The sequence below is a fragment of the Armigeres subalbatus genome, chromosome 3 (assembly GCF_024139115.2).
Source record: "Armigeres subalbatus isolate Guangzhou_Male chromosome 3, GZ_Asu_2, whole genome shotgun sequence".
Classification (NCBI taxonomy): Eukaryota; Metazoa; Arthropoda; class Insecta; order Diptera; family Culicidae; genus Armigeres; species Armigeres subalbatus.
The window spans coordinates 337,111,026-337,123,935 of record NC_085141.1 but is presented as its reverse complement, the minus strand read 5'-3'; the positions used below and the strand labels follow the sequence as shown (position 1 = coordinate 337,123,935).

Sequence of the window (12,910 nt, the reverse complement as noted above, 5' to 3'; positions counted from 1 at the left end):
TAAACAAATTATTCACAGACCTGCAATAACGAATAAAATAATGTTATGAACATTTTGGTATAAATAATAATCCGATACTCCGGTACGCTATTTTCCCATTGACTGAGCAATTATACCTAAAGCATATAATCGAATACACAACGTAATAGTGAATAAATAGCAGCTACCTTCTCGTCATTGCATTTATCAATCACATTTTCATCAAAATTTTTAACCATCATTTTGTTTATAACGGAGCTACCGTCTGAAGTAATCAGCAAAAAATATGTCGGTATCTGAATCCATTTCACCATCAGAGAAACTCGAAGACAACATACAATTAAAATAATCCATTTTTACGTGCAAGACAGCATTATTCAACAAATGGAACAAAAACGATTAAAAGTCAAATACCCATCCGCACCCTTCCGTGTCTTTCATGTTTTCATTTTCCTTTAGCGTAAACATAAACACCTGTTTGACAGTTTGTGTTCGAATGTATTGGTGAACCTAGGTTCGATCTCGATAAATCGGCAGAGCGAACCTCGTTCGTTTTGGGTCGGATCTGGTGCGGATCGCGATCCAACCTGAACGAATAACCGAACGTTTGGACAGCTGTTAGAGCGGATCCGGGGCAGAACTAGGTTCGACCCAGCAATAACCGAAAACGACATAAGACCGCCGCGGTATTCTAGAAAAAGATAAGCGCGACTATACCTTGCGTGAACGCGGCGTGACCGCAGCGTAAAAAACCGCTACGTGGACATCGGCCCTACGTCCCGTGAAAAGGCCTGTTCCCGCAGTTTCACCTTAATGAATTTCAGCTTCGTTTACACGAGAACTGTCAGTGAGCAAAACATTCTCGCGGTTTTTTGTTTATCAACATCAAGTTCTGAAAAAATAAATGGAAGGCATCGAACATTTTTTGTTGTGCAATTTTGTGTTTGTCCTCATCAGAGCAAGGAAGTCGTTTGATTAAATTATCAATCAAATTAAAATATTTGGTCTACGATTAACCAAAGTATCAACATGTCAGTCGTGATGGAGGTCTGCCGGACGTGTATGACCGCGAACCAGAAAAAGCGCCCTGGAAAGCTGGTGTCCATCTTCGCTGAATTTGAGGGTGCAGTAATAGCAAACATTATCACGGATTGCACTGCCGTTCAGGTGAGATACTTCCACAAAATACTCCCAATATTTTTGTTTCAACTTTATTTTTGTTTCTTATTACAAATAGATTGCTGAAAACGATGGCCTACCAGTGGTAATTTGTTACGAATGTTTCGAAACTTTAAAATTGTTGACCGCTTTCAAAATTACCGCCCGGAACTCCGACAGTAAGCTACGCATGATTTGCAAAGAGGAATCTGTTGAAAGTTATGATAAGGCCTACATTGCTGCGCAAGTTGAAGTGTTGTATGGGGAATCGCAGCATCAATGTGCTTCGTTCAGTTACGTATTGCTTTCAAGTTTACATAACTCTTTTCCAAACTTCGAGACAGTCTACTTCGTATTCATCGTCTGAATATACATATTTAGATGAATAGCAGATGGATTTTTCTTCTTCTGTTGGCCCAAATCACAATCTTCCATACCGACAACTGACACAACCTCAAATATATCTAACTTCTTTTGCTTGCCCTTTTTTCTGTACACTGAAGCATGACGAAATGGCTATACCACAGACAAACAGACGTAACAGCTTGAACATTTTTCTGAAAATCCATAGTCCAACTTCTCTACCACCATCTTGAGCATGTTACACGAAACAATGTTTCGTAAGACATTGTCACCAGAAGGCGCTGGAGTGAAATGTCAAACTCGAAGAATTACGACGCTAGCGCCTCTAGTTGTGAAACGTGCAATCAATCAAATTCAAATTGGTCGTTGAAGTGATGGTTGATGGTAATTTCTGTAGTGTTACGTCTGTTTGTCTGTGGCTATCACGTTTGCTCAGGTTTGCTCAACAAAAGTCTCTGATCGTGATATATCCCGAAATTATACCAAAACATTCCAAAACCTGCGAACAATCCTCAAAAGCAAGAGATCAACTTTCCATTCAGCTTATTTTTTTTTCAAATCATCAATAAAACGCAGCGTCATATTCGGATCAAGTATCATACTCCAATCGTTTATCATAGAGGTAATAAACTATAGAGGACGCTTCGCTGTCGTCACTGGCGAAACATCTTTTGCTGGCGAGGATAGGGCACTAAATGTCAACAAAGGAAAAATCAGAACGTTTTGACGATAGGTACCCAACATGTTTGGGGACGATAACAAAGAACCGCAGCGACAATCGTCCTCTATAGTTTATTACCTATTTTATCATCCATTTTCAAAATTAAATCTCAAATACCAATCAAAATCTTTATCCAATCTTTTGACGGGGATTACGTCCTTCAGGGAATATATAAGACTGGGTGGTGCGGATAGAATCGATTTGGTTGTCAAACTGAACAAAATTTCTTGTGCCGGAGCCAAACATTGAGATTGTGGTTATGTTCGTTTCTGATCTAATATTGAGAAGTATGTTATTATTTTGGGAAAAATAAACTTTATTTGAGTTTATTCTTTGTAACAAATATTCTCACATTATATTTCGAGTGGAAAATTAGTGGAATGCAACTAAAAGCACTCGTTACGAAATTTCACGAGATTCAGCAGCTGATTAGAGCATGAATGTATGTAAACAATCGTAAAGTCATGTAGAGTATTACGCATTTGTGTGCCCTCATGCAGCGGGAAAGAGAAATTCGAAGAGCGGGAAATTTTGACAGCCAAGTATCTAAAATAATTTTGTTTATGGGAGTGATTTCAAATATCCTCTGCTTGCTTGAGCGCAGAAAACGGCTCTATCCGCAGCACCCAGATATAAGATAGGAATCCTTCGTAGATTCAAATCTGAGACCGTCGAGTAAAGTGTTCAATCCACATCTCCACTAAAAAGTTCAATCCACACCAACTTTTTTACATAAATCTTATGTCTTTAATAAAAAAAAAGTCGGTAAGGTTTACTCGAATATCAAATCAAATCTTACATTCAAATAGATTTAAATAATCCATTTCAATTTTAATTGTTTCACTGTTCTACAAACCGTTGCTTTATCGATCTACTTATTCGACTTCTTAACTAAATAAAGAAATCTACCCGTCTCTTCCAAAAAAAAATTAATCCAGGTTACCAATCGATTTTTTAAATAATTTTCATCTTTTCATTTGATATTTTGGCTACTTTTTGTTTTATTTATTTTTTAGCACTTCGCCCATTTCCGTCGAAGTACGTATAACGCATAATTTTTCTTTTTTAGCCTTCATAAATTTAATACTTTGCCCATCTCCGTCAAAGTATCTTACGTTTCTTTTTCCTTTCTTATTTTTTCCACTGCTCCTCTATCTCCACCGGAGCAGTTTCAAGCTTTCATACGTCTACTTCGCCCATCTCCGTCGAAGTAGATAAATATTTTCTTTCTTGTTATCGTTTCTTTTCTTTACTCCTCATACCGTCGCGCCATGTCGCACGAAGCCGTTGAAGCTCGATAGCGATGTAGCACGCTACTTGCTACCGAAGCTTTTACTTTACCTCCGATGGCGATTCAATGGTGAAGCAAAGTGCGGTGCTATCCGCTCGCTCACCCAAAGCCATCGGAACCTCTCTTCCTCCGGTGACATTTTGACCACCAGAGGGCGGTGCCACCCGCTTGCTCACTGGCCTATCATGTCACCGGGAACCTTCTGCTCGATCGAACCTACTCCTGTAGGTTCTGGTGCCAGGGTGATGCTGCTACGATGCGTGTCACATTCGCAAATATACTCAAAGTTGCATGGTAAGTAGTAGTAGTAAAATTCTTCTTTATTTACACATTTTTGTTCTACAATTATTTTGATATGTACAGTGATCGCCGGCAGCCTCCAACTTCAATTTTAATTATTATTATTATTACTTTTATGTTTCTACTTAAGTTTTAAAATATAATGCATCATGACGGCCTTCAGGAGGCGCTAGTGTTTTTTTAAATTTGATAACCTAACTACTATGTACACTAATATTTACAATAAAATTTGATAACCTAGATTGAACTACCAAGTAACACCAAGCATTACAATATTGCACATATATCAATCATAAACCGGCATTCTAAATGCTAATTGCATTAAATCAGTTTTAACGATGTGATGTTGCATTTATTTATCAGCTGTCAGACAACGATATTCTAAATCAGCATTACAATGCAGCGATGCATTACTTATGCTTTATTTCAACATGTGGAAGTAATGAACCACTAATTCGGTCTTATAAGTGCCCTTTTCCACTTTAAGTCAGCTTTTAGGGCTGTATTTTTACAAGTATATATAGCTTCATGGTTGGTAGCGCCCTAAGCGCTTCTGGTCCAGTGCAAACGGACCCTAAACTTTCTTTACACTCACCAAAGCGTTCATGTAAGGTTTTATTCCGGCCAGACGGTGGACCTCGGATGTTCTTGTCCTGGGAGGGTGTTGAGGATCATCCTCAGGAATTTGTTTTGACCCGTTGAAGTTTGAGGTGGGGTTTGCGCAGCTCTCCAGACCGGCATGCCATATTCGATCACAGGGAGGATGATTTGCTTGTAGACAGCAAGCTTATTTTCAGGGACAATGACGACCGGCGGTTGATCAAAGGGTACAGTAGTTTCAACAAGACGTTACACTTTGTCACCGTTTTGTCAACCTGTTGCCTGAAAATAAGCTTGCTGTCGAGGGTCAACAGGTAGCCGGCCTTTGGCATTCCACGGTCGTGCCATTGAGGATGATTTTACAGTCCCCAGGCAGAACAAGTTTAGGGATTTGGGTGGGGAAAATGATGACCTGGTCTTCGCCGCGTTGATACAGATCTTCCAGCTGGTGAGTCTCTGTCAGGCATCCAGGCCTCGTTGGAGTTTTGCCACTAGCGCTCTGATCACTCTACCGTTGTAGACGATGGATGTGTCATCTGCGAACAGAGACAGAATGCCGCCTTCTGGAGGTTCTGGCATGTCGGAGGTGACAGATTGAAAACAGGGCCCGAGGATACTGCCTGGGGAACGCCTGCGACGATGTTGTGCGCTGAACTCGCTCCGCTGATTGAGACCGGAATGTCCTTGCCGACAGGTAATTGTTGATGATTTTCACCAGGTAGCTGGGAAGATTGTAGGCGTGTAGTTTGTACCAGGCCATCATCCTCATTGTCAAATGCCTTCTCGACATCGAGTAAGGCCATGGCGGATGTTTCGAGACAAACTTGTTCCGTCTGAGGACGTTGGTAACTCGGTCAGTTGGTGACAGTTGACCGACCGCGCCAAACCAAACTGTTCCTCGAGCAAGATGTTGAGATTTTCGGCGACTCAAGTAACCGATGATGAATAGCTTTTTCGAATAGCTGATAACCCTGAGAGAAGGCTGATGGTCGATAACTTTGGGGAGGAAGGATCCTTCCAGGCTTCCGGATGGGGATGACTTTGCTGACTTCCAGGACGATGGGAAGTAGCTAAGCCGGAGACACTGATTAAAGATCAGCAGAGGTGCTCAAAGAACGGAGCACTCATGTGTTTGAGCTCGAGATTCAGGATGCTGTCGAAGCCTGGGCCTTCATGTTCTTCGACGATTTGATATAGGCCGTCAATTCGTCAGTTGAGATCTCAACTCCTCCGAGAGTCGTTGGGAATCAAATGGATGTTGTTAGCATGCTCGTTGACGGCTGCTTCTATGGACTGACGATGTTCTGCCAAGATTGTGAGAGCTGACGAAGTGACGACCTTCTCTGCAGGAGTTATCAAGCGATCCTTAGAGCCATTATTGTCTAGTGGGATCAAAGGTGGAATGGGCCGAGGCTTGATTTTAGAATTTTGGTCATTTTCCAGAACGGCTAGCATAATCTGGGAGAGTGCGGATCTTATTCGAAGTCGTTATTTTTGAGGTCCACCATTCTGGCCTTGATAATTTTTGTGATTCGATTGCAGCGTGTTAAGCTCAGGCAGTCCAGTACGCTGAAACTGCCTGCGAGTGACATTCCGCAATCGAATCAAATCTTTTGAGTGTATCGATGTTTGAGTTGCTTACCTGCCGAGCCGTCGGTACGTGTTGCTCTCGGGCCGCCGTGATCGCCTCCTCGATAGCGCACAGCTGGCGGTCGATACTTTCCGGCGTCTCCGGACGCACACATAACTCATTACACCGTATTCGGTAAATTTTACGAAATCTCAACAGCAGAACTGTTCGGTAATTCATTTACAGATTTTTGTAATTTTTCCATTGCTCAACTGTCAAAATCACCGAAAATCAGTTAAATATTTACCGAACAGTTCTGTTGAGATTTCAAAATTTACCGAATGGCTGATTTATTTGGGTGCACCTCGTAGTCGACGGTGTTATCGACGCACTGCTGGAAACTGCCAGTTCACTCGGTGGTAGTTCCGCCGTAACTGCTGGTGCCGATTGACCGAGGAGCCCAGTTCCGCCACCACCGGATAGTGATCCGAACTAGCTCCTGGTATACAACCAGCTGCGAGACGTGGTCACCAGGTTTGTTACGTAGATGTCGAGCGTTGCGTGGGCACCGGACCGACTCAGCCGAGTGGGGAATCCGGGCTCAGGATCGTGTAGTGCGCTTCCTCCATGTCGTTGCTCCAGATGGTGCCGTTTCGATTGCCGCGACTGTTGCCCCAGGCTTGATGTTTGGCATTCAAGTCGCCGGCAGGCCTTGCCTCCGCGTCAGCTTGACGATGTCCCTCCGAAGGGCAGCCGATGATCCATCGCCGGCTTTGGCTTGCGTTGGACGTACGCCGCGATGAGCGCGATTGTGCCGACCGAAGTGGTGATTTCGACACCGATGGCCTCAATGACACTGAGCTGGAAACTTGGAAGCAGACGACAGTTGATGTTGTAGCGAAGAGCGATGGCCACACCACCTCCCTGGTCGGCCGGTCGAGTCGCACGATGCGGAAGTCCGGATTGATGTTCACCTCCGGTTTTAGGTGCGTTTCGGTGATGAACGCCACGTCTATTTCCTTCTCCTCAAGGAAATCCTTCAGCTCGTGTTTTGCTCTTTAGCGAGCAAGCGTTCCAGTTGACCAGGCCACCAGCAGCCATTTTCAATGATGAACATGCCAAGTGTGAAGACCTGGTCGAATCGGGTTTGCAGCCGCGCAGTCGAGTGGCAAGCTGCGCGAAGATCGGCATCAGTTGCTCCGGATGTACAGCGGGCAGATTCTTCCGGTGGACGCTTCGTTCTCGACTGCCGACGGAACCCAGGAGGAGGAAGCGGCCATTCGCTGGTGGATGGTGCCGACGATGCTGGAGCTTGGACCGATGCAGCTGCCGCTGCCAGTCGCTTGTGCGGCTGTAGCGGTGGAGTATGAATCACGACGGGGAGCCGGATAGCTGGAAAGCACCTCTTTGATTACAGGAACACGGTTCTTCTTCGGAATGGTCCTGGTGGAAGCCTTCTTCCGAATTTCCAGGAACTCGGCTCGCTTTGGGCAGCCCTTGTGGTGGCCGATGTTTGTCGCCACAGTTGGCGCATTTGGGATCGGCCACCTCCATTTTGTCGTACTCGTCAGTCGGATGGGGTTCGCCACACTTGTTGCAGCGCGGCTTCATGCGGCAGTTCCTGGTGCCGTGCCGAAATTGAAGCAGTTGGTGCATTGCGTGACATCGCGGTGCACTGGCCGATATCGCTCCCAGTCAACGACGGTGTAATTTATAACGCCAACCAGCTTCAGGTCCTTCCAGGTAGTGGAGCCGTGCTCCAGATGGATCAGTAAAGCTGGTCGCGATATTTCCTCGCCTTGTCGTGACGAGCGATCTTGTGGACGCTACTGGCTTCAGTCCGCAACTTTCAAGCTCTGTTGGAGCTCTTCCTCCTTCATGTCGTGAAGTCCTCGCAAGGCCTTGAGCGGCTTCGTGCCGGGTGGTCATGAGTGTAGTACTCATGGGACCTCGAGGAACTCCACGACGGATTGATGATGGTCCTGTTGCCGGCATCACTTTCACGCCCTGCAGAGCCGAAAAGTTTTTTTTTTTTTGCTTTATTAATGTGTTTTTAATTCTAGGATTAAGTAGCCGAAAGTACATTTGCCCCTTAGCGATCAGCTGGCGAATTTTGGTCGTAAATCCGGCGGATCGCCCTTCACAAACACGGGCGGGCCTCTCCTTCCGCTCGGTTGCACCGCGAGCTGACGGTCTTTTTCCTCTTTTCGGCGGATTGCCGGCGTCATCAAGCGGCAACGGCGAGAACACGTTGCTCTGCAAAAGCTGCTTGAGGGTTACCCGCGCCTCAAGAGCAGTGCGCTTAGGCACTTTTCAGCGACCGAATCGGCCACCGAGTCTCCCATGACGGGTCCGGGAGAAAATAACGCCAACGCGACAAGCGAAAACGTAAACAGCGAAAGAACGAGAAAAAACTTCGAAAAAAAGTGCGAGCAAAAACACGTCCTACGTGTTGCTGTCTCGACGATCATGACAAAGTTGCATGGTCAATTTACTCACCTATAGATATATAGCACATGTTCCGGCAGTGATGGATAAGAACGCGTATGTACGCGTTTATACATTGTTGCCATTTTTAAGGTCATATTTTATAATCATAGGATCATAAGCGTTACGTGTAATCAATTGCCTATTTTAAGGCGTATAGTCATATATATCGAGCTTTTCAGAGATTTACACATTTAAAGAGTTTCACTCTTTTCGAACCAACTTGTTCTTTACCCAATCATTCATACACAATAAATGTATACTATATGGTATCAATTGATTTTACATTTCCTGGCTAACACTACCTAATCAGTGCAAACTAAGTGCAGGAGATAATCTTTTCACCTCATACTTCATTCCTTATCACTACTTTCTTCTAAAACACCACCTTTACTTACTTATGGATCCTGTACACCTCCGGTGGTGCAAGGCCGACTTGAAAGATCTCCATCCTGAGCGATGCCCGGTATCGCTTTAACCTGTGCCAGGTTAGATTTCGGTCGACTTCTTTATTTCTTTATTGAGGCTTCTCCGCCATGAGCCTCTGGGTCTGCCTCTGCTGCGATGTCCCGCTGGGTTCCAGTCTAATGCTTGCTTACAGATTTCGTTTCGCCCTACAGTAGAGTGTGGCCGACCCAGCCCCTTCCGATCCCGAATTTCTGTTGTTATCGGCCTCTGTGACAACGACGATGGAGCTTTGTTTGAGATCCAGTTGTGAGGCCACCAGGCCTGAATTATATACCGCAGGCATCTGTTAATGAACACCTGCAGCCGTTGAGTGTTCTCACTGATACACACCATGTTTCTAGCGTATAACAGCACAGATTTCACGTTAGAGTTGAAAATTCGTATTTTGGTGCGTTCACTTATCTGCCTGTTTTTCCAGATATTTAAACTCGCAAAGGCGCCTTGCTTTCTTGATCGTCTATGTCGATCTTGGTACCGCCGTCTGACGCCATTTGGCTACCAAGATATTGGAAGCTTTCAACATTCTCCACTGGTTGCCCGGCTACTGTGAAACTGGAAGGTCACCGTGTTTACATCCAACGATTTGGTTTTGTTGACGTTGATGACTAAACCTGCCGAGGAGCGATCGGCAAGGTCGTTGAGCTTACTCTGCATATCAGAGCGCCGTTGCGCGAGTAGTGCAACGTCATCCGCCAATTCGAAGTCGTTTAGGTGCTCCATGGTTATAGGCTGCCACCATTTTCCAATTTGCAAAATACTTGATTTTCCCATACATTTTATCGATTTCAACCTTTTCCAACTACCATTCTTCCATGCATCCATGGTGAAAATTTTGAAAATCAGATGCGTGTAGCAGGCTTAACACAGATAGAAACGCCGTATCGCCACTCGTACGAGTACCGTCAACATGGTGCACGGAAGGTTGTTGTCTCACACTTTTACGGCTGCTGCACCTGGAAGTAAATGTCATCGAAGTAAACAGTCGGTCCCTTTAGGAGATCGTCAGTTGCATTCTAACAAAATTCCGCTGAGGCCCTTCCTAAATATTTTAACAACAGCCACTACACCTGACGATATAATTGCAATATTTCCATTATCGAGCGACAGGTGGTGTTGCTGTGTTTGTATCAATGTAATATTGCATATACACTAGTGACATCTGCTGTTCGATATCGTAAGTTTCAATGTTCCTTCCACACACACGAGGTGGAGAACAGTCTTGAAGCAATCGAAAGTATACAGCTAGAATTTAGTATGGACACAGACAAACAGACGAACCTGAAAAATACCATAGACCATGACTTCAACGATCAATTTGAATTTGATTGGTTGCGCGTTTCACAACTAGAGGCGCTTGCGTCGTAATCCTTCGAGTTTGACATTTCACTCCAGCGCCTTCTGGTGACAATGTCATACGAAATATTGTTTCGTGTAACAGCTCGCAAGAGTGGTGGTAGAGGATTGGGCGATGGATTTTTAGAAAATCTTTCAACTGTTACGTCTGTTTGTCTGTGGATGAGGTACAATGAAATCTCTTTTATTGTTTAGAACTGTAAAACAAGTCGTGGGAACAAAAATCTAAAATTATTTGTTGCTTTTTGACCTAGGTTTCATATTGATGCGATGCGTAGTTAGAGAACGGATATGATTTGTCCATACAAGGAAATTCATTTTCTTTAAATGTTGTGCTCTCGTTCAAACAGCACCTTTGTCTTTTGCCTTGCAAGGGAGTTCACGGGGCAGTACCAGGCGGGATTTATGGGTGAACGCTGTACCACAGATCAGGTGTTTCGCCGTATGTCAGGTATTGAAGAAATGTCGCGAATACAACGTGCCCACATCATCTATTTATCGACTTAAAGCCGCATATGATACATTCAATCGGGATCAGCTATGGCAGCTAATGCACGAAAACGGATTTCCGGATAAACTGATACGGTTGATCAAGGCGGCGATGGATAGGGTGATGTAGTTCGAGTTTCAGGGGCATTCTCGAGTTCCTTCGAAACGCGCAGAGGGTTGGCAAGGTGATGGTCTTTCGTATCTGCTATTCAACATCGCTTTGGAAGGAGTAATACGAAGGGCAGGGATTGACACGAGTGGCACGATTTTCACAAAGTTCGTCCAGTTATTTAGTTTCGCCGACGAGAAAAGAAGAAATCTACTACATCGAATAAGTAGAAAGTGAAACCGATTGATTTTTTAGCTCTATATACGATTCATACATAATTAAATTGTAAAAAGGATTCATTTTCGGAATTAAACGATACATCTATTCCAAGCTTTCTTACATTTTATTGAAGTTTCAAACGTAACTAAAGTTACCTGATGTGGTTGCAGGGACTACATTATAAACGGCTACTGCCGGTGCTTTTGAGACATCGATGGTGTTGTTTGTGGCTGCGACGATATTTCCGATTGGCTTAGTAACTATTTGATGTGCGATATTAGAGAGGTGTTGTGGATCAGATTTTGGTTTGGCAAGACTTATCGAAAGCTGTTTCGCAGTGAAAAGGTTTGCAGACCATTAGTGTCATCATCGCTGCTGCATTCCACCGCTTCATCGACGTCATCATTATCCTGTTCATCTAGCAATTCAACAATAAACTCACTTTTCTTTTTAGTGCTGTGCACTGGTTTTCTTCGATTCTTATATCTCCTGTAAACAGGTTTTCAAATTATTTATACTACTATTTTTACTGAAATAAATTACCTGTGATTTTTCTCATGTTCTATCAGCATTCTCCTTAAAATGAATCCTTTTCCACAATAAGAGCATTTGTGCGGTTTATTTCCTATGAAGTCAAACAAATGTGTTAGCAACAAGAAAACAAAAGCATCTAGGTTTTAATAATCTTATTTGAGAAATGAGATTGGCAGAACAGTGTACTATGCAAATCTACGGTACTGTGGATAACGGGGTTTATTTGCTGAAGCTTACCAGTGTGAGTCATTTCATGTCTTCTGTAATTGGTATTGTTCGCAAAGCATGGTCGCAATATCGGCACTTGTACGGACGCTCGCCTGTGTGCGTTCGCATATGATACCGCAGATGCAGTTTTGCTTTGAACATTTTCGAGCAGACCTGTGAACATAAGATATAAATCTTTGCAATAAAATTATTGACTACCAATTCAAAACCGCATACCTCACACTTGAACTGTGGAACCTCAACATGATTGGACATATGAGTTTCAATCCACCCTTCTGTCGGAAAGTCATCCACACACTGTGCACTGTAAAGAAATTTTGGAATGTAATCACTACTTTATTCTACTAGAATTCAAAATCATTGCTATCATTTGGTGTAGAATTTTAATGATTCGTATTTTCCATAGAGATGAAAAAACTGATTTTCAAACAGCATACCTGATGGGGTTTCTCATCCGTGTGCATAGTTTTCAAGTGACTATTCAAGCTGTCTTCTGAGGAACGCTTCTACAGATTACACTTGAACGCCAATTTCCGTGATCGTTGCTTCGTGTGTCGTCAGCTCCGAGGTGGTAGCAAACTTCAACCCACAAAGAGCGCACTGGAAATTTTACGTTTGTACTTTCTTCTCTGGTGATTGATTAGCCGTCTCCGGTCACCATATCGTCTGAAATCAGACATTGTTCAGGGTTATCGGGAACTCCGCATCCTGCTTTTCTTATCGCCCAGGTAGGTTACCTGCGAATGCTCAATTAAATCTTGTTCGGTGTTAAACGATTCGTCGCATTTTGAAGCACAGAGCCAGCCAAATTCTTGCATGGTTTCTTCCTTGAACCGTGCCTTCATTGCCACGGTGCGTCCTCCGAATGGATTCGCAGATGCTTGCGTTTGTCCGCTGCTTTGACGAGCACACTTCTTGCATTCCCAAATGATCTCCAACATCCGGACACGTTCTTTATGGAAATTTAAACCGCGTCGTATCGTACCTACGAAGGAACCGTCAGAATTCTGTACTAGGTTTCCGCATGCATTCCTCCAAACA

At 43.9% G+C, this 12,910-nt stretch overlaps 1 protein-coding gene, 1 long non-coding RNA gene and 1 pseudogene across 2 annotated transcripts; 2 read left to right on the top strand and 1 right to left on the bottom strand.

The window, feature by feature from the left end:
* Nucleotides 1-859: 859 nt before the first annotated feature.
* LOC134222759 (uncharacterized) lies at nt 860-1,504 on the top strand. The gene is made up of 2 exons (XM_062701917.1): nt 860-1,146; nt 1,217-1,504. The coding sequence occupies exons 1-2, from the start codon at nt 1,009-1,011 to the stop codon at nt 1,502-1,504; spliced, it is 426 nt and encodes a 141-aa protein (XP_062557901.1). The 5' UTR covers nt 860-1,008.
* A 10,147-nt stretch (nt 1,505-11,651) lies between these two features.
* Nucleotides 11,652-12,129, bottom strand: LOC134225774 (uncharacterized). The gene is made up of 3 exons (XR_009983321.1): nt 12,086-12,129; nt 11,879-12,022; nt 11,652-11,732 (listed from the first exon to the last, which is right to left on the bottom strand). It is a non-coding gene; the product is annotated as an uncharacterized LOC134225774 (long non-coding RNA).
* A 667-nt stretch (nt 12,130-12,796) lies between these two features.
* The window catches only part of LOC134222758 (zinc finger protein 271-like), a 973-nt pseudogene continuing 859 nt past the window's right edge, over nt 12,797-12,910 (top strand).